A 21,982-nucleotide genomic window follows, 5' to 3' on the forward strand; every position below is an offset into this window, starting at 1 on the left:
AGCCTCCAATGTGCCAATTAAAGATTGATTTCTAGTTGGGACAACCCCTAAGGACTTGCTCTTACCAAAACTAGTCAAGAAATCAGCGTTGAGATGTTGATGGAAAGGTAAGAATTCCTCCTTGAGTTTCTTCTTCATCTTTCCTCATTCCCCAATCTTTTCTTTACCTCTCCATTGTCGACTAACTTTGAATTGTGTCCACCATTCCAAAGCTCTCCCCTTAAGGCAATTAGATGCCAACCTCACCTTTTTTCTTCGGTAATAAAATAATATTCAAAAACACTCTCAATGGTGTTCAACCAACCAACGAACTCTAGTAGGCTTCCACAAAACTTGGAAAGTTCATTATCAACATCGTTCACCAATGTGTATTCAAATCTAACCACATTTGCTCTACGCCAATGCGGAGCACCATAACGATTTTTCAATGGAATGCAATCCATGCTACTGGTCGGATGTTGCAAACGCTGCACCCTTTCGACCAAGGTAACTTCTTCATTCAACTCTTTAATCTCATTCTGATTATCTTTTGAATTGCAATCATTTTGCATTCCACATTATGGAATAACCTTCAACCATTCACCGTTGTCCACCACAACTTCTCTAACTCTACCTCCTCTTCTACCTCTAGCCCAATAAGCCATTACAATACCACAATCAACTCCAAGCAAGCAAATCAACCCCAAAGAACATGCACCCAGTCAACTCAGTCACCAAACTCACTCAACTCAGTGATTTTAGACCCAAAGTCAGCCAACTCAATACTATAACTCAACCAACTCAACCAAAATCGATCAAACCCAGTTAACTAAGTACCGAATAGCCTCACTATTCTGAGCTCCGAAATGGCTGAATTAGGTGCCCAAATAGGGTTTCGAGTCCAACCGAAGGCTGTTCGAGCCTTAATCGACTATTTTGAGTGCTTAAGTAGTAAAAACGAGAAACAAATCACAGTTTCGAGTGCCGAAAAGGGCAGATCCAGGTTCGAACACTGTTTTAAGCTCAAAAATGGATGGATTGAGGTCGAAAAGGACTAGGTCCAGCTCAAAAACACAAAACGAGTGTTGTACAGTGCTTGAAATAGGCTAAATCAATCTTGACAGGTCTGAAATGGTTGATTAGTGCTCAAAATGCTCCGAAATGGGTTTTGATGTATGAAAACAATAGGTATCAGCTCCGAAATGGTTGATTAGTGAGTTTTGAGGGTCGAAATCGAGGTTTAAAGGCTTGGGTTGAGCAGATCTATAGGAGACAAGTGGATTGGGGGTTCCGGCGGGATTTTTCGGCGCCTTTTTAGGTTTCTGGCGAGATGAATGGCTCAAATCGAGCTTAGATACTCTGATACCAAATGATGCAAATCAAATATTCAAATAAATGAGCAAAATTTCATTCAAAACCCCAAAGGGTAGAGAGAGAAACTGTCTCAATCAATATATTCAATATTTTTAATAATCAAAAAGCCACCTAATGTGAGCGGATCCGGATCCTCTGTGAGGATTTACCTGTAAGTGTCTTGTGGGGGATTGCTGGACAAAACAAAAATCGAACCGTAATACTAGGATTCAAAATAAATTGAAACGATGGAGGAAGAGAGACCTCATCACTGTGAGAATGGCCTTACAGATGATGATGAACGGAGGAGGAGGTGTTGATCACCGTTGCAAGAGTTGGGCTCTATTTATATAGACCCTTTGTTACAAAGATTAAAAATGACATACATACCCTTAAACCTACTGCATCAAAATCTATGACCACTATATCTACGATAGATAAGCATCTAACAGACAACTCAATGTAATATCGTTATAGCATTGTATTATGAAACAACTAGAGGAGCCCATACTGTCGTACTTTTTTCTCCTCACCCGAAGTTCAATTCTTGTCGCTTGCAAGTTTTTATGATCCATGCACCAAGTGACGCTTGCCTATCACTACAACAAATTACACAATTCCCGACTAACATTGCCGACTAAAAAAACGTTGGTCGCCAAATATTGACCAATTACCGACTAAATAATAATTAATCGGTAGAAGTTTTTATTATTCCCGACTAAACCTAATTTAGTCGCTAATAGTACATTTTTCCCGACTAAAAGTAAGTTTAGTCGGCGATAATTAATTTTTTAAGCAATTTAAAAAATCAATAAATAAAATACATTTTCCCGACTAATTATATTGGTCGGTATTTTATCATATTAGCCGACTAAAAGTACATTTAGTCGGTAAAAATTATTTTTAACTAATTTAAAAAATCAATAAATATAATAAATTTTACCGACTAATTCGTTTAGTCGGAATTTATGCATTTTTGCCGACTAATAATAGGTTTAGTCGGAAAAATAAGCATTTTTCACCAATTTAAAAAATCAATAAATGAAATAAATTGCCCAACTAATTAATTTTGTCGGGATTTATTTATTTTTGCCGACTAATAATAGGATTAGTCGGGAAAAATTAAACTTTTTATAAATTTTAAAAATCAATAAACGAAATACATTTACCAACTAATTAGTTTGGTCGGCATTTATGTAGTTTTGCCGACTAATAGTAGGTTTAGTCGAAAAAATAAGCATTTTTCACCAATTTAAAAAATCAATAAATGAAATAAATTGCCCGACTAATTAATTTTGTCGGGATTTAGTTATTTTTGCCGACTAATAATAGGATTAGTTGGGAAAAATTAAACTTTTTATGAATTTTAAAAATCAATAAACGAAATACATTTACCAACTAATTAGTTTGGTCAGCATTTATGTAGTTTTGCCGACTAATAGTAAGTTTAGTCGGAAAAATAAGCATTTTTCACCAATTTAAAAAAATCAAAAAATGAAATAAATTTCCCGACTAATTTATTTCGTTGGGATTTATATATGTTTGCCGACTAAAAACAATTTTAGTCATGGAATATCAATTTTCCCCCCCTTTTTAAAACTTTCTCAATAATTGAAATATTTGTTCCAACTACATTGATCACGATGCAACTTTTCCAATCAAAACCATTCATTTTTTTGTCCTTCTTAATCATAAGTTTTTTGAAATTTTTTGGCTTGATCAGGTTAAAGTAGTCCCTTTATCGGCACACAAATTTTTAAATTACAAAAAATTAATGTTTGATCAAGTGTCTACCTATATGGGATTAACTTCATTTTTGGTACAAATGATCTTATTCGTATTGCGTCAAAGATAGATGATTTCGATTGCCAAGAAAGATCTCCGGCGGGACTCATTTAGTGCATTATAACACTTAAACGTCTCCAAACGCATTAAATAGCTTTCTTTCATGTGGTCGCTGATATCAAATGATCTTCGATTTTGGTGACAATACTACAATCGATAAGATTTGAAATCCTAACGATTCAGATCGAGCATTATAAAAAATAACTAGACAGTTACCTTTGCAATCTATACTTCTGATTTACTTGATAATCAACTAAGCCTTATGTTGTATTCATTGTTATAGTAGCCACACGATTGTCTTACAATCATGAAGATCGAGACCGTTGATATTGTTGCACTTGTTGAATTATTCATTCTCGTAAATCTCTGATTCGATCAAGTTTAGAAAACCCCTTTATCGACACATGAACTCATTATAAAAAGGTATTTTTTGTTCGATCAATTGTCTAACGAAAATCGATCAACTATAATCTCGGTAAGAATGATCTAACCCATAATAAATTAAAGATAGATGGTTCTGATCGTGGAAAAAGACTTCAAGTGGGGCTCGGGTGGTGTGCTATGAGACTTTAATTCTTTTGGACGCAGTAAAAGTCTTTTGATCATGTGGTCTTTGATATGGAATTCTCTTCAATTTTGGTGACCAGGCTATAAACGGTAAAACGGAAAATTCTAACGGTTCCGATCGAACATTGTAAGAACATCCATAGCGATAAAGTTTAGTGTTTGCATGCAATGGCGGTGCAATTAGAGCCCACGAAATATTTTTTTTAAATCCTAAAATCAAACAATTGCCGACTAATTATATATTTAGTCGGAAAATACCAATATTTTTTGCGCCAATTTTAATTTTCGCTGAAAATCTTGGCGGTATTGTCGTAATTCCCGACAAATCGGTTTGTCGGCAAATTTGTTTCCCAATAGAAACGGCAGTGTATAGAATACACCTGGTCTTTTCTAAACCCCAGAGAATGCAAGCTTCCCCGTCTCTTCTCTTCGCCTCTCTCTCTCTCTCTCTCTCTCTCTCTCCCCCCGCCTGCTTTTATGTGATTTTCTAGGGATCCAATTGATGCCATGGCCAGCAATCGCCGCTTAAATCCGCAACTCGTCGTTCAATTTCGCAATGGTTTAGGTCGCTCTGTCAACTTAGAGCCGCCTTACTTCAACAGAAACAATGATAACGCACTTATTCAAGGCCGAGGCTGCTCGCTCTGCTTCTCCTCAACAACTCCAGGTATAATCCTCTACTGAGCTCAGTCTTCATTTTGCATGTATTAACGAGATGGATTTTGCAGGTGTATGTGATGCCCATACTCCATTTTCCTGTGACTTTTTCATCATCTATATATTGGGTTTTGATCTTTCCTATGATAATCAGTCCATGCCTTTGTTTCTGCTTGTATTCCTCACCTTTTGACCCGTGGGTGTGCTGGGGTAGTGTTAATTTGTTGTGAACAGTGTGACAGTTGGACCATCAAGTTGTTGTAGATTTAGTGTTTGTTGAATTGCTTGAGAGAGATGGGGGAAAAGTTTTGGTTGAATGAAGTGGATAAGGGCCGGTATGATGGAATTTGTGTTGGGCAGTGAAGCCTTAGAATTTTTTGGTCTTCATATGTTTTGGGGAAAACACCATTAGAAAGCAGTAGCCTCTGGAAAAGAAAAATTGCTTGGTACACTATGTGTGGGTGTCTTCGGTAGAACACAATTGGTTCACCTGGGAAAACAATAGCTTTAACGGTCTTTGGAAAGAAAAAGGCAGTGGGGTCTTTTGTTCTTCTCTGGAAAGGAAAAACGTGGTTGTGTGAAAGTGTGGGTTTTGTGTTTCTGTGGTCAAAGCAATGTTGGGGCAGCCATTGTAATGACAAATTTTCATTATATGAGAATTAGAATTTAGATGACTAGACTTTGAACCACAAATGGTGGTAGTCTAATCGTTCATGGCTTTGGTTTGGGCGGCCACGAGGTCTGTTTGGAGGTTAGTTCGGTGAATTAGTCGACTTACCACTGCACTTTGAACCAATTTTTTTTTTCCCATTTTGTATTTTTGAACAAGTCGACTTACAGTTGCTCTCGACTTGAATTTGCAGTCCATTTTGTAAGCCTTTAATATGGCTGTTTTTTTTTGGCCTTTCAAGTGTTGTACATTGCTATTTTTTGTGTCCTTTCAAGTGCATAACATGGCTGTTTTTTTGTTGGGAGTAACTGGTATGACCTCATAGCCACGTCTTTAACTACTTCTTTAATTAGTCTATGGAACTGGTACCTTATTGGCCCTTTGGTTTAATTAGCATTTAAAGGAACTTAATGATCAATAGTATCTTGTTTTTTCTATATACCCTTGGACAATCATATTGTTTGATATTGTGGCAATACTTTTTTTTTTTTTTTTTATTGTTTTGATAGTCCGCATTTCTTAACTACTAATATATTTACCATTGAGGAAATACGACAAATTTGGGCTGGATGTGATTCATTGCAGGAATGAATTTGGTGATTACACCAAAAAAATTGGAGCTGAAGATATGAGTTGCCAAGTATGAGTTGCCATCTAGACATGCCCCAAGTATGAGTTGCCATTTCAACTCCTGACCCGTGAAAAAAATAGATGGCGAGTGTTTGTTTAGTTCAAAAGTTTATTTTATAGCATGATTCCATGGCCATGTTTTCATATTGTACTTGTTCAGTTCTCCATACCCTTGAACTTACTTTGCATGTATCGTCATTTTGGATTTATATGTTTATAAGATTTCTGAAAAGTAAATTTCTTGATCCATAGTTCTATCAAGTTTCAGAAAGTCTGAACATCGTGTGATATGACTTTTTGGACAAAAAATGATGACTGCAATTTGCTTGAAATTCTGTTTCTTGATAGAATTGAACTTTGAACTTAATTACTTGGGATACTATTGAATGTGGGGGGACAGGGTTCTTATACAGGTTTTGAGTAGCTTGATTTCTTATAGTAGCTATGTAGCTATCTGGACATGCTTTCTTAGTGAAATATGTTAATCTAGTATCAATCAACAATGCTTCATTCGGATCTCCTTTGTTAACTTACCTTTGGTGTGGAGGCAATATGGTCATCCAAGGAGTAGAACTTCATTTAGAAAGCTATGAACCAGAAGCGTGTTAGACACGTGTGTCTGAAGTGTGTTCGGAGCGTATCCATGTCTTACACGTTTCTGACACCGACACTTTGATTCTGGCGAAGTTTTGCTACTACGTAGGTTGCATATCATCGATATTATGTAGAATGGCATCAAAATCTGGGTTGGTTAACTCGCTTAGTCACTCATGAGTCATGCCATAATTTGTCATATAATAACTTGGAGCAAAATCTCTTTCTTTTTCAGAACATTTCGTAGGGTATGGAGAACTGAACTATCATTTTGGGTTTGGCATGTCTGCATTGTACGTTATAGATTCTGCTTTGCTAGAATTGTATTATGATGTCTCAACATAACCACTGATCACACCCATAGTTTTAGAGTTTGAACATGAGCTATGGAACCACTGAATTTGGGATTGATTGCAGCCATGTAGTGTTGTAAATGGCTGTTTTTTTGGCATTTCAAGTGTGGTACCTTGCTATTTTTTTTGTGTTCCTTATGTCTTTTGTTGTGATGCTGAAATTGAAGTTCTAACTGCTACAATTGAAGTTTAGATATTGAAATCACTTTTATTAAGTGCTAAATCTGCTGTAGCTGTAGTATAGATGCAAGAATTTGGTTGTTGAATTCTGGAAATAATCTACAAGAGCTGAAATTATGTGTAAAAGTGCAGGAATCGAGTGTAACATGCTGGAAACAAATTGTATTTGTTGAAAACATGTACTCAAGTGCTGGAATTTGGTGGTTAGGTGCAAAAATTTGATTTTGTTTGCTTAAAATATGGTCTTGAGAGTTGGAATATGAGCTCATGTTTTTGGATCTGAAAGCCAGTAGTTATTTTTTTACTGTAACTGGTGTTTCTGCTGCCATATGTTTCGTTTTGGCTTAGTATTTACCTATGTTCAGTCTTTGAGCAATGAGGTACACTAGTTCATAATTATTAATGGTGGATTGTTCTTTTTTTTACAGATCGACGCTTTAATGGAGTATCCCGCAGTTATACTTTTGGTTATTGACTATCAAGATCAAAGATATTGTGGACGTGCTTGGATGTTTTAAGGTTATCTGTTTGTTAGAGTAGAACTTTTTAGTATTTTGTGGCCTTGCAGTTTAGATACATTTTGTAGTTCGAGACGTGTTGCTGTTTTGTGCTCTAGGAATTTGAAGACAAGTTGTTATCACTATATTTGGTGGACACTATTACTATATTTATGAAATTTTGGATTTGTTTCTTAGAATTTGTATTAATTGCATTAGGTTGGTTTTGTGGATGTAATGATTTATTGGCTCAAATTTATAGGTTTTGTAGAATGGGAAAAAAATTTGTAGGAAATTCTGGAATGAATTTGCGGATAAAAAAAAAAATCTAGAATTTATACGATTATAACAAGACGTTACCCAACTAAACATTAGTCACCAATAGGCTACACATTTCCCGACTAAATCTTTGGTCGGCAATATGTTTAACATTCCCCGACTAAATTTTAGTCGCCAATAGTACACATTCCCCGACTAAACTTTGGTCGGCAATAGATTTAACATTCCCCGACTAAAGTTTAGTCGCCAATAGTATACACATTTCCCGACTAAACTTTTAGTCGGCAATAGGTTTAAACATTCCCCGACTAAAGTTTAGTAGCCAATAGTATATACCTTAGCCGACTAAATGTTGTTTAGTCGGCAAAACCCTTTCCCGACTCTCATTCCTCGACAAAGTTGCCGACTAATTTATTTAGTCGGGAAAACCATTTGCCGACTAAAAAGGGGACATTAGGCGACTAAAGGGTTAGTCGGGAATTGTGTTTTTTCTTGTAGTGTATTATCTCATGGAAAGGATTTTAGTCTTTCCACAAACAAGATTCTTCTCCTCTAGCTAACCATTTTGGAGGGAGAAACATTACGATACATATTATGATGAAAGGGTATCTTTCCTATGAGCAAATACTAAGATGATCGCTTTCAATAATCACCACGATGAGAGGGTATCTTTCATATACACATTGTGATGTATTGCCTTTCATATACACACATTGTGATGTATCTTAATGCATTTGTAGTATACGTGACGAGTGAAATCTATTATACCAACGTTGATGACATCATATGGTACTAAAAAGTGCAACCATTGAATATGGTCACCAAAGCATTTTTTGCTTTCTTATTGGAAATTTCAAAACAATGAGCTGTTCCAAAAGTACGAAGGCAACATGCTGCAATTGACAGACTGTGGAGCCATGGATACAACCTTTGTGTAATTTGATGTCGTCCTCACGAGAAAAAAGAGAAATTATTAGCTCTCTGACAAAACTGGAGGCCAAGACCATATTGGAGGGAAGAAAAACAGACGGCACTGCTTGAGCCAATTCCAATTGGCCTAGCGCAATTCCATTTCCCCCTGCACCTCTCTGCTCTTAACTACGAAAACCTCTTCTTGAAGGCTTTGCGAACTAGGGTTTCCAGCCACTATCTTTCATAATCCTCAAAAAGAAAGGTGTTTCAATGATGGATTTGGGGGCGCGGCATTGTGAAAGGAAAAGAAAACGATGAAGGTAAGAAAGAAGAGAAACCTAAATAATCCAAAAACATTGATACATATTGAGAGCTAAAAGTAAATTCCCATTATTATGCATAATACCACGAACCATTCAAGAAAAATAAGAAACTAAAGCATCCCCACTCTATCGAACACTTCATAGCAAAACATAGCCTATGCCTACACACTCCAGCTAATTACTGACTAATTTGTTCAAGCTTCAATCATAGCTTGCATTGCCGAGTCCCAACTGCAAAACCAACTAAAATAAAGAGGGGGGGTGGGGGGTGAAGAACTCAGAAGCACAAATTACATAATTGTACTGTAATGGAAGCTTTTATCACTGTCACCTTAAATCAGCTTCTGCAGGATTTAATCACTATTCTCATCTTCATCTGCAAAATAGATAGGGGAATAGTCAATCATCGGTAACAAACCTAAAATGGTAGCCACCTGAGTAGTAACCAGAAAAGATGAAATATTCAAGTAGGAACAACCAAATGTACCAGAGAATTGAGGGCATAGGAACAGCAATAGTTGCAACAAAGGGTTAGACTTTCTTACAATCAATTTTTGGATATGGCTATCATATTGTTCAAAATCAATTCCATAGTCCATTGGGAGTAAACTCCACATGGCTCAAGCATTGTTAATCACAATGGTCGAAAAACCCTTATGGGTGTGAGTATATAGAAGCTCGTTGACTAAGACAAAGGAAACCTGAAAGAAAAACTTTTACCTTCATTAAGCTCTTCACTCTGGCTGTCATCACCATCTTCATCATCGCTGTCATTGTCAGTGCCATCCTCGTCATTGCTACTATCAATATCTTCCGCCTTCTCACTATCACTTTTAACAGTTACTTTGGGTTTTGGAGGAGGTAAAAAACTAGTTGTGGACCTTCTGCGTGTGCTTGAGACAATGTTGCTCATGTCGATGCCTTCAAGTTCTTTTGCTCTGTCCTTCCTCTTTCTGACTTCTTTGATTTCTGAACAAATCACACAGCATCAATCAGTAGGTAACATTGCCATCATCTCAATTACATTGAAGTATCAGAAAAATGTTCGTGCATAGTTGTAAATGTAATTGCCAGGTTAACAAACATTACATGACTAAAGATACAGTAGCAAAAAACTTCACGAAGAATAATGTGTAATGACAAAATATTGTTTCCACACATCATGACCTGGTTCAACTTAAGAGTACCTCTTTCCAAATCATATAGAAATCATAGGAGTAGACCACATAAGCACATGAACATTGTTAAGTTCAACATTATAACATGACACTGGAATTTTGGAGCTACTTGGAAAGGAACTGCCTACTTCAAGCATTGCTTTCAAGAGGACTGGAAAAGCAGCTTGTACTCTTCTCAACAAAGCAATGGCTACCAAGAATGGTGTAATAGTTTCTTTTCATGATGGAATCAAGTCTACGCACTGTCGCACTCGAAACCAATTTATTGCACACCATAGGACAAATTCTGTGGGCACATTCATTGCTGCTACAAAGTAAAATACCCACACAATATCCATAAGTGCTCATCAAAATGTCATGCAAGGACTCAAGCTTACCTTTTTTAACATGCAGGCTCTAGTTATGTTGCCTATCGCAAAACTAAAACCACTTTGTCATGAACATCTAGCTCCCGTTGCCGAGCAAATAAAAACATCTAGCTCCCATTAATTTGTCTAAATACATAAAAAGATTTGGCAAATCAGCCAAGAACAAGTTAGCAATAATCGCTGTTTATACTTGCAAAATACATAAGGTGTTATTCAGCAGCACTTTGTACAGAGTTTTCATCTAGTATTCTGTATATAGCATTCAAACACCGAAACATGTCCTGTCAACATGTTTATGCACATGTACCTATAGACAATATATAATGGAACGCCCAATGCATGGTAATCAACTGCATTTATGACTGGCCTTCCCATAATTGGTACTATGACACAATTGTTCAAGTAAATACGGTTCCGATACACCAAAATCACCATATTGATTGCAACTTATTAGTAGGGGAAGAAGAACCATAAAAGTTAACTACCAAAATGTTTACCCCAACGCTCAATCTATAAGATAGACTAAAGCAAGAATCAAAACAAAGTAATAGGTGACTTCCATTTTCGCACTTCCCATATAGGTACTTCCAAAAAATATATCTTTCCTTAAGTACAAATTTCACAAGACTAGACTTCCCAAGGAAAAACAAATGCCCTACAAACTTTCTCATACTTGTGCAAAGTTCCAACCCCCTAATCCAGCTCTGATTGCTTCCGAAATAAATACCATGCCTTTTGTCTTGGGGGGGAAAAAAAGCATGCCTACTAACCCATCACTCCCCTGAATATAACTTCTATATGCATACAGGAAATAACCTTAGTTACCACAGAATAAAGAAAAATTACTTAACTCGGAAGGAGTTTAGATAGGAATGAGCTACAATGCAGAATCCCGCATATTAGGTATTACCTAATACCTAGTGTCATACCTCTCCCTATAATTAAGAGTGATCCTCAAAAACCCAGATTTACCAAGAAGCAAGCATTTTAAATATCATGGCTTAGTTGTTAGCAAGGATGGAGAGATTACGGAGGATGTAATGCAAGAGTACAAGCTGGATGAGTCAAGTGGCGGAGTGCTTCGCGAGTGTTAGGTGACCACAAAACACCCACAAAGTTGGAGGGAAAATTCTACCATACCGCTAATAAGACTAGCCATGTTATATGGCAAGGAGTATTGAGCCACTAAGAAACAACATGCAAGTAAGATGAATGTAGCTGAAATAAGAATGTTAAGATGGACATGTGGTAAGATCTTGCAAGATAGAATAGAAAGAACCTTCATAGAATGGTAGGGATGAGATAAATATATTAAGGTGGTTTGGACATGTGAACCCCAAAATTTTAAAAAAAAAACAAATTCCGAAGGTAAAAATCTATAGAAATAGGATTGGTGAGAAAAGATGTAAACAGATTCAGTTACTACGACTCTAGAAATGTGTTGTGTATGAATAATTTGAAAACCGATATAGCGATACTTAGTTTGACTAGATGTGAAGTTTACCGTTTGGAAAACTAAGTTATAATTTTGCTATCAATAGAAGTCTACGCGTAGCGTATCCCAATTTATGCATGTGGGTAACATGTTTCCGTTCCCGATCCTGGTCCTCTTCATCGTACCGGTATGAGCAGCGTTCCAAGTGGCACAGAAACAAACCACTTTTTGGATAGACACATGGGCATCCTTATCTTTAGTTCGGCTTATCTTGATCTTTGCATTCTTGGCTTAAGGAGGCATGAGGTAAACTGAGCAAAATGTGGATTTTTTTCTATGCTCCCTCCCTTTCTTTCTTTTAGTTTTAACTTTGCGTCCCCTTGGCATCCTTTTAATGCTATATACTTACCTACAAGAATTTAGATTTCCCCTTCTCCTAGCATTACCATTAACACTGCTCTTTCTTATTGTTGCCTGCACACAAGGTTCTAATTACCGTATCGGCTAGAGTGTAGATTTTCCTACTGGTACGGCGATACCGGTGAGATACTAGATAACGTTTCGGATTTATCGCGATTAGTGTTATTTTCCCACATAAGAGAATTTAGAGTATAATATACACATTTATTAAAAATTTAAAAAATAAAATAAAATAGTCCGGTATCGTCCGTTATTACTTGAACAAAAAAATATAAATTTAAAAGTAGTCCGGTACCATCCGGTATTGGCCGGTAATGACCGGTATCTCCGGTACCGGCCGGTAGTTGAGCCGGAATGAAATTAGAGGTGTAGGGTACTAGATTTGGACAATATCGGTACGTACCGGCCGGTACGATACGGGATTCATAACCTTGGTTGGACATGCCCAAACCATATTAGTCAATTATCCTCCACTGGCTCTACTGTTACCAACTAACCATTTAATGAACAGTTTCTTTTCTAAATTTACGCTTCTTGGTCTTTTCATCTAGCCATCTTAGGATCCTCAAGTACACACAGTTATTAACAAAACCCATGGTTTGGATTCTAACAAACAGAACCAAGCTTCTCTTAACATATACAACAAGTGAATCTCATGATTTGCAAAGTCCACTGAATCCCTTTTAATTGTCACAGTTCCCCACATTCCATGTCGATTATAAATTAGATAGTTACTGCTTGATCAGAGATCAGAGAGTAGCGACAGGTCATACCAAACCCATATGCCTATAAAACGAAGTTCACCAATTGAGTGCTATGTTACCTCCGTCTGAGGTCATTCAGACACAACTGAAAACGCGACTCATCTGTTGGAGTGGATGTTGAATCCCCCACCAAAGCCATATCTTCTTGATTTATTGACAAGCTAAAATATGAAGGCAAAGAAATTCTATGATGACCAAACCATGAGATTTGAAGTTTTTGTCCTAATTAAGCTCAATGGAAAATGCAGCACAGGGAGGGAGAAGAGGGAGGAAACACCAAAAGATCACAGCCCTAACGGCCACTACCTTAAATTCTCAATTCTACACATTCAAGCCTGACTAATACAATGTAATGCATGGATAGTCACCAAACAAAATAGGAAACTAAAAACCCTATTTCTAATACTAAAAAGAACGTAGGGACAGTAATCAATATAGCACTAAATTGAGCATCCACGTTAAGTTTCTGCTCGCCTCAATGAATACTGAACCTCTTCATTCCGCATCAACAGAAAATTGTTTTCTCTAGTCAACATACACGGCAATAAGTAACAGGGAGCACTACCAAAACCAATGTCATAGTAAAGTGCACCTTTCTCAGAAGGATCTGTGGACAACCCCTCTCTTGAGAGAATATCCTCGAGCTCTTTTACAAGGAAGCCCTCCCGCTTATTCTCAGAAACCTGCTTGACTTTCTTATAAACTACTGGAGGAACACTGCAGAATATGTAGAAAAACATGTTAAGACACCACCATATATAAATATCCAGGCTGGCAAGTGGCTAGTCAAAGGAAGACCTCATCCCACAAGATTTGATAATCGATTTTAGATGTTCCACGCGTTTCCCATATGCAGGAGTTGCCACCTCTTTTGTCTGTGTTCCAAGAAATGATGAGTCACAAGTAACTAAATTGCGACGAACACAATATAAACAATCAAATGGAAAAAATGATGTATCACCTTCGCAGGCTTTTCAGCAGAGGATTGAGATTGATCATCTTCAGAAGCATTTCTACCTGCTTCTGCGTCACTATTTTCCTCTGATGCTTCTGCAAGCTTGCTCCGCTTCTTGCTAGACTCCTTGGTCTCCTTCACAGGTCTTTTACGCTTCCTGGGCTCTTCTGATTTTGGAATCTTTTTTTTCGGAGCAACTTTCTTTTTCAATTTTCTTTCATCTTCTATCTCCTCACTTTCGCTTTTTAAAGAATCAGAACTTCCTTCACTGTAGATTTTCTTTGATGCTTTGCTATCAGATTTTTTAGCAGAAGTTTTCTTCTTCACACTTGCAGGTTCAGAAACTTTTGCGGATTTTAATACCTGAGACAACAAATTAAATGAGCACATGCTCATTTTCCTAGCCAACTCAACCAGAAATGGCACTACCGGAACAAGTTCAATTCACCTGAACAAGTTTTGCTCACCTTTTCTACTTGTTCAGTTATAAACTTCTTGAAGGGAAAAAGAGTGCCCTTGTCAAGCTCAAGATCTTCCTCCAAAAGTCGCCGAAATCCAGCCATTGTAACAGTACTGAGGAAAGAAAAGGAAAAAAAAAATGCTGAATACTTGTTTCATTTACCTGAACCTAAAGAAGCTTATAGGAACTTTTCATGCCAAGGAAATGCACTAGTACTTGTTTATAACAAAGAAAAGAAGATGGATATGGTAGTACGGTAGAGTACCGTTGAAGTAAAACTAAAGGAGCCACGGCAGCAGCAGCAACAACAACAATAACCACCACAACACAATAGTAACGATGCTAACAACCAAAAGTCATATTGGTGGACAGGTAACCATATCAAAGAATGATAACATACTCAGAATTAGCTTTGAGGTAAGAAGCTCTTTTCTTAATGGCCTCTTTTATGGAGCTCTCAGTAGGAACTTCTTTCTTTTCAACACCTTGAGTTTCCTTGGTTTGGACTTTGGTTTTCTTATTTCCTGTTAGAAGGCCCATTACCGGTGAGTCTTCCATTTTTTCTTCATCTTCAGAGCTGGGTACCTTCACATCTTCCTTTAATTGCTCTTTTTCAAGTGACTCTGCCACTTCACCTTTACCTGTATCAACATTTTTCTCCACCGTCTCAGCTGAACTCTTAGAGCCATTCTCACCATCACCATCACCATCATTCATGCACTAGAATTAGATCAAGAAAAACATTAATAAAGTCTCTCCTAATTTTCACAAGATGGTGAACTAAATATTAGAACTAGCTATTGTACATTAGAACAACCAGAGAACTAGTAAATTTCATATTTTGCTGCATCAACTATCGAAGGACAAAAAAAGATATAGATCTAAACAAATATCCTCTAAGGCCTCACCTTCCTGAAACATGAAGGACCCAAAAGCAATGAAATTAAGAGCAAATTTCTAAAGTGACATAAGATTCATATACTCTCTTTTTTCCCAATAACTACCAGATTATACAAAAGAAGGCATAAAGAGAGTGCTACCAAAGTATTAGATAAGGCCAAGACGGAAAGGCCCTAAGGCCCCTAATACACATCCGTGTGTGTCCTATATATCTACGAGAAATTGGTCGAGGGAAGGATTATACGCTCCCGCGTCCGAACTATACAAGCTACTCCCTCCGTTCCTATTTCCGCTTTGGGAATCCAACTTTTTAAGGGGTTTCATAATTATGGGGGACAAAGTTCTAACTTTCCTATTTTGCCCCTCAATTTTTGAAATAATTAGTGTTGGAGTTTAAATTGTTTGGGTCTGTTTAAAATAAATAAAAAAATCACAATTTCCGAGACATTTAGGCGGTAAAATGTTCACCTTGGCTCCCAATTGCAGGTACATGTGGCGGGGTTTCCAAAATCTGATAAAAAGAATTCAAATTCCACTCCAATACAAAAGTTGTCAAGGAGCATTAAATTGAATTTGAAGGAGGGCAAAAAGAGAAAAAATTAGTTCCTTTTTTATATTGACTTTACAAACTGGACATAAAATTTGGAACATCCAAAAAAGGAAAGTTGGACCATCAAATAGGAACGGAGGGAGTACTAAGGTACAAAGGACTTTCCAAACCATAGAAATGTTGCTTGCCCTGTCTCGCCAAGTAAGCCACATCATAGCCCACATGCCCATTCTTCTTCTTCCCCAACAAAATACCCTTTGTGGAAGATACAATGATTCTGCAAAGCTTTGGAGGGCATAGTACTTGAAACAAAAGCATATATGCACATAAATTTATAGTTGCCACCGTGAATTGTGCTTCTGGCCCTCCAACTAGACATATCACGCTGCCACCCATTAACTAAGGCTGGTTGAGCACATGTCTTTGGGAATGAAGCACTCACATACAGTACAGCACAAAAGGATTGCTTCAGCGTAAAGTAGTTCATACTAAAGTATTTATTACTTGCAGAAGTTTACATAGGATATCTTGCACGGAGACAGTTGCGTAAAGCTGTTTATACTTGCTTATCTCCTAAATGCTTACAATTTATTGCGCGCTAATAATAAAACGTCTTATAACTATTCTGATAGATATGATATATTTATCTGTTTCTACGAGTTCATAATAGATACCAACACAGCTCTTGGGTGGGGTGGGCCATCACATCATTCGCCAGGTCTTTGAATGCCCGTCGTACCACGTGGTTGGTGCACTAGGTTGATCGAGACTAGACTTTTCGGATCTGGCACCTGCGCCCAGCCCGATTATTGTCTCAAGCCTATGTCCCATGTCCAGATACGTGCTTCTTAGTGCACATCTAAGGGAAATTTGTACGACAGATCTGATGAGCAAAATTTAGATTTTATATTCTTTGTTACTCTTCATTTCTCTTCATGCGAAGGGTTGGTTTTAGCCCCACAGCTCATTGTATTTAAGCAATGATTGCAGCGTTAATTCAAGTCCACTACCAATGGTTGAGTTTCAATTCCCACCCAACTACATCAAATGCCAAATATGACGGACTTAAGTTGTAAGCAGGTATTAGAACACTTAATGTATTCATAATGGGAAATATAAGTAGCCATTGGGCCGCAAACTCTTAAAGAAGTAACTCAAGTTTCAGTGCCATACAGCTTTAAATAAAATAGACAAAATCAACCTTTAGACAAAGGCGAAAAATAGCATACACGAAACATGTTGAACTTATAAAATCTATGGATTATACCAAATAAAAAAAGAAATGCAGACAAGAAGTTAACTCCAAGAAAGTACCTCTAACAAACATTGCTTAATAAATCTCTTATGTACATCCAATGCATATTTCTCTAGTCCCAAGTCCTCCTCTAACAACCTCCGAACACCTTCAAAAGTGAAGGAACTGCACCCAGAAACAGTCCAAAATACAAAAAGTAATCAGTCTACTACTGAAGGAGTTAGAACCTTCACTCCATAAACTAATGATTGGTTAAAACATAGCAAATTAAATAAGCACATTCAAATGAAAGAAACAGGACAATTTTATGCAGAAAAACAAGGTGTGCATATGACAATAATCCATATACTAAAGCAACAAATGCAAAAGGATAATCAGATAATGCAATACAAAAGATCAGTGGACTAAAAAACACAGATCTATAAACAACAGTATTTGATGTACAAATCAAATTCAGTAGCAAAGAAGGTTGGAAACAAGAAAGCTTATGGATAATAACTGAACAAACACCAACAGATACCAAGGTCATTTTTAAAGGACAAACATCAACAGCATTGGACGATGGCCAAAGTTTTGCCAAGGCTTTCCACAGACAAAGCAAGTCATTGGAAAAGAAAGAGAAGAAAAAAAAAGAGCACAGTATCCAACATGGAATAAATTTAAGGAACAAAAAAGATAGGAAGGAAGGAGGCTCTACGAAGCTTTCTATCCTTTCCATGACACAAAAGAGTTGCACACTCCGCAGGAATATCTAGTTCCAAAACTGCAGCTTGAGCAGGAAAGATGCCTAGAGACCGATCAAATAAAGAGGCATAGGGCTTGTAGCATATGCATACATACTTTTAATGTGGAAGGATCTATTATGGCACTGACCTACCAATTTTCAACAAAATTCAGACCGATATTTTCAGGTTTGACATAATCCCATTTTCCTCCTCTAATTACCATCCTAGATGGCTGTTTTCTACAGTCATCACGTATCTGTGTTTGACATGTATGGGACACGCACGCTCTGAACACATGCCAGACACGCGCCGATATAAGTCTGAAATCATTTATAAGCATTCGCATTCGACAAGCGACATTAATAGGAGGAAGTTTAAAACTGGGCACTATCAAATTTGTCAATGGTGCTTCTGGTTTTAAATACAACTTGGCGATGATGTCGATTAACATTTTCATACGTCAATGTATTTTGTATCTTTATTGGTGCTGTGATAGACCACCGCTCGGTCCATCTCGCCCGCCCTGTGGACTTGTACCCTGGACTAGGCCCAAACGGAACGTGTGGACTCGGCCCACAACGTTCGGCCCAACCAATATGTGTTGTCCGGTCAGCCCGTTAAGCTAATCGGATTTGGCCCATAGAGGCAGTCGGGTTTGGCCCACCACAGCATCCGTTTCATGATTTTATGACAAATGTTGTATCCGTGTCAAAGAAATGTTCAAGCTTAATTCATTTATTTTTTGGTAAAGGTACCTTTATCATTAACTCCAAACACATGTACAATCAGTACAACGAATGAAAAAACAAAACACTCCTAGCAGGTCATGCAAGACCAAACCAGAGAGCAAATCAGCCTAAAAACAGCAGGCACAAGAGCCAACAAAACACTGCACTACACCAGCAAAATCTTATGAACAAAAGGAAGCACTAGAGAAAACTCCATTCCCTGCATATCTCTTTGTTGTCTTGAGTGGCATCCAGCTTCCTCCAAGACAGCAAAGCTAATTCATTTATGTAACTAACCGATGTCAAATGAGCTTTTAACGAGTGAACCACTCGTTTATAAACCCGAGATGATGCAACTATCCTTGCTTCCTAACCTTTTTAATCCTAGCATTGTCCCTATTTGGGGTGAACAATTCAGTCACAGAGTCAAGTATGCACACGGCAGAGGCTGCGTTAAACACCTAGGGATAGATATAGCCTCGATTAACCTAACCACTGCTTGTACTATTAGGTTCCATCTGTATCAGCCTCGTAAACAAAAGAAGTTCAAAACTACCGTAGTGACATAAGACCTAATAAACCGCAGATACACTGACTACACGCACAAAAGAACGAAAATGAGATGTATGGAAATCCTAGGGCGAGAGAGGTAGAATTGCGTAATCGCAGAGAGAGAGAGAGAGAGAGAGAGAGAGAGAGAGAGAGAGGATGAAGGAGGGGAGCGTACTCGGCAAGCTGTTTGAAATGGGGAACGCGAGAGCGCATGGCGCGCTGTATCTGGGACTCCGTATGGCCTTGTTCTTCTTCGACGACTTGTTTTTCTACCTCGGCCGCCTCCTTCGTCTCTCGTTTTACGGTGGATTTCTCCTGACCCTCCTCTACTTCCGCCATTTTTTTCCTACTCCTATTCTCTCTCTCCCTCTCTCTCTCTCAGTGGAGGGAGTTGTACTCACGAACAGACCCGTAGACGACTCTCTCTCTCTCTCTCTAGTCGAGTGTTTCTCGTACATCGGCTTACGAATTCGGGTACTGAACGGGGTATCTGTCCCCGGATGGACGGATTCGGATTGAGAATAACGTGTGGAGTATTTGTCACAGACTTTTTGGAGAAATTCTTCAGTGCCGAGCGGGCACGGGACAGCTGGTGCCGAACACACATTTTGGCCGTCCAAACGTGTTTTGCACGGTCCAGATCTGTTTGAATAATTTTTAAGTATAAAATTACCAAAATACCCCCTCAATTCCAAATAGATCTGGACCGTCCAAAACATGTTTGGACGGCCGAAATGCGTGTTCGGCACCAGCTGTCTGTGCCCACTCGGCACTGAAGAATTTCTCGACTTTTTGACAGGTATCATCGCATCATGTACGGGGTTCATTTTGGTTCCTCAAGTATGTAAATCGTTAATTTTTTTAAAATATTTTTTTAGCCTTCTTGTAAAAAAATTCTATTTTGCCTTATCATTTTTGGAAAAATTCTTACTGATATTTGTTGGAGTTGATTTTTTATAGAGGCACTTAATTAGCCATCATTTTTACATTACTTATTTAGGTGTTCATTCTAATGTGTTTAAATATTTATTTTTACATTCTCAAATTCAATTAAATCCTAAACTACCATTTCTTTCTCCTAAATTTTTATATCTTTCTCTCTCTTTTTTATCTTTTCTAATTATTTCAATTCTCTCTCCTCTTTCAAACATTTCTCTCACCTAATCTTTTGAATTTTTTCTCTCTCCTAATCTTCTCTCACATATTTTCATTCCCCTAAAATCTAAAAAGAAAACACGCCTCTTACAAAAACAAATGTGTAAGTCAAAAATCATGGCAAAACCTAATCAATTCACAAAACATGGCAAAACCTAATCAGGTAGATGAACAAAACAAGATCAATTAAAAAACATAACAAAATCGAAAAACATGGCAAGTTTCGAGAAGTGTAGGTTTCGATCGAGGTAGATAAACAAAACATGATCAAATAAAAAACATGACAAAAATCAGAAAACATGACAAGTTTTGAGAAGTGTAGGTTTCAAACGAGGTAGATGAACAAAACATCATCAATTCACAAACATAACAAAAATCGAAAAACATAATACTTAAAACTGATATTCCAGTAACGGCGGCGGCGACGATTAAGAGGACGGAAGCGATAGTGACACAACCTTAACACCTCGACTAGCTCCTCAACCATCCATGACTGTTTTGATGTCGTTCACTCTCATTTCTAAATACGAGTTCAAAACGGGGATTGCCACGTCGAACCCAAAGGAAACAACAATAGTACCGGAGCTCTTTTGAGACGAGTTTTGGGTCGACGATACCGCCATTGGAGATGTGTGGTTGCTTCGCCCATTTCATCAAAGAGAGATTACCGATAAAACAGAGGCAAGACACCAATGGTGATCACTGTCAAACCCTCGTAAAGTATTAGAAGAATGAGATGGAGAGTCTTCGTTTTGTTTTTGTAAACTACCAATGAAAGGGGGATTTGAGGTGTAGCCGGATTCCATCTCCGGCTCTTCCCGTATTAGTTAATGACAGGGGGTACCCCTGTCGCTAGTGAATCCGGGTGGCCTTTTGTGTAATACCCACTTCGGATATTTCGGTATTTCAATTACTTTTAATTGAACTATGTGTTTTGGGGATTTAAATAGTAAACAATAGAACTTGCGAGGGTCCTGTGTGTGATTTGTGATTGGACCATAAGTTAGGACGTGGTTCCGCTTGCATGTGATAAATTCCCTTGTGCCCTAATATAGAAAAATATCATGGGGATATTTATCTTTCTCCATACGTATCTTGTTTCTATGTGGAGAGAGAGATGACAGAAGAGAAGGAAGAGGAGGCCAGAGACTCTAGTCTGTTCTTCACAAAATTATTCAAGATACCTAGAAAACTTGTTAATTTCTGATATTTTTATTGAAGATTCATTAGTGTGTCTAGTATACGGTGTTAAATTTTCATAATTTTCTGAGAGGTGTAGAAAAAGATAAAAATCATAAACTTAACCGTGGTCAAGATCCTATTTTTTAGCAGACAGCTTACAGAGCTGCGTCTTTTATCAATTTTTTTATAGTTAAGAGATCCTTCTGATTAGGGGTCTTTATGAGTCTTAAAGACTGATGAGTTGGTGATATTTTGGCGTTGGAATTACTAAAAAGTATTCAGTATTCAATTTTTAATGAATTTTCGAATACAAACTATTCTGCTGAAAATTGTGATTCGCTGCACAGAATTTCTGAGTTTGGGGGTGATTTTGATAAGGTTTCTTTATTGTGAAAAATCTAAAAAAAATCAGGGATGAACTTTGATGAGTGATAATGGTGTGTACCAAATTTGGGATTTATTAGATGCATATTCTAAGTTTGGCGGATTTTATAAGTTGGTGTGTCCCTGCTGAGT

The 21,982-nt window shown here is 37.6% G+C and overlaps 1 protein-coding gene and 1 long non-coding RNA gene across 5 annotated transcripts; one reads left to right on the top strand and one right to left on the bottom strand.

Annotated features, from left to right (window-relative positions):
* Positions 1-4,126: 4,126 nt before the first annotated feature.
* LOC131307550 (uncharacterized) lies at positions 4,127-7,525 on the top strand. Its single transcript, XR_009194163.1, has 2 exons — positions 4,127-4,411; positions 7,257-7,525. It is a non-coding gene; the product is annotated as an uncharacterized LOC131307550 (long non-coding RNA).
* A 1,334-nt stretch (positions 7,526-8,859) lies between these two features.
* On the bottom strand, positions 8,860-19,647 carry LOC131307541 (uncharacterized). Of its 4 annotated transcripts, none has more exons than XM_058334095.1 (10): positions 19,305-19,647; positions 17,184-17,289; positions 14,820-15,139; positions 14,427-14,532; positions 13,966-14,322; positions 13,803-13,879; positions 13,597-13,721; positions 9,560-9,808; positions 9,171-9,215; positions 8,860-9,070 (listed from the first exon to the last, which is right to left on the bottom strand). In XM_058334095.1, exons 1-9 carry the CDS (start codon positions 19,466-19,468, stop codon positions 9,193-9,195), a joined length of 1,527 nt encoding a protein of 508 aa, XP_058190078.1. In that variant the 5' UTR covers positions 19,469-19,647; the 3' UTR covers positions 8,860-9,070; positions 9,171-9,192. The 4 variants fall into 4 exon arrangements, with proteins under 4 accessions (XP_058190078.1, XP_058190077.1, XP_058190076.1 ...); XM_058334094.1 differs by having other exon boundaries at positions 8,860-9,082; XM_058334093.1 differs by having other exon boundaries at positions 8,860-9,215.
* Positions 19,648-21,982: the final 2,335 nt, after the last annotated feature.

Source organism: Rhododendron vialii, chromosome 11a, assembly GCF_030253575.1.
Source record: "Rhododendron vialii isolate Sample 1 chromosome 11a, ASM3025357v1".
Taxonomy (NCBI): Eukaryota; Viridiplantae; Streptophyta; class Magnoliopsida; order Ericales; family Ericaceae; genus Rhododendron; species Rhododendron vialii.

Coding starts and splice junctions, on each gene's coding strand:
- LOC131307541 (XM_058334092.1), bottom strand. CDS start 19,468: ATGGCGGAAGTAGAGGAGGGTCAGGAGAAATCCACCGTAAAACGAGAG. Junction 17,290..19,304: donor CATTTCAAACAGCTTGCCGA/GTACGCTCCCCT, acceptor TTCTGGGTGCAG/TTCCTTCACTTTTGAAGGTG. Junction 14,533..14,819: donor TACCTCAAAGCTAATTCTGA/GTATGTTATCAT, acceptor TTCTTTCCTCAG/TACTGTTACAATGGCTGGAT.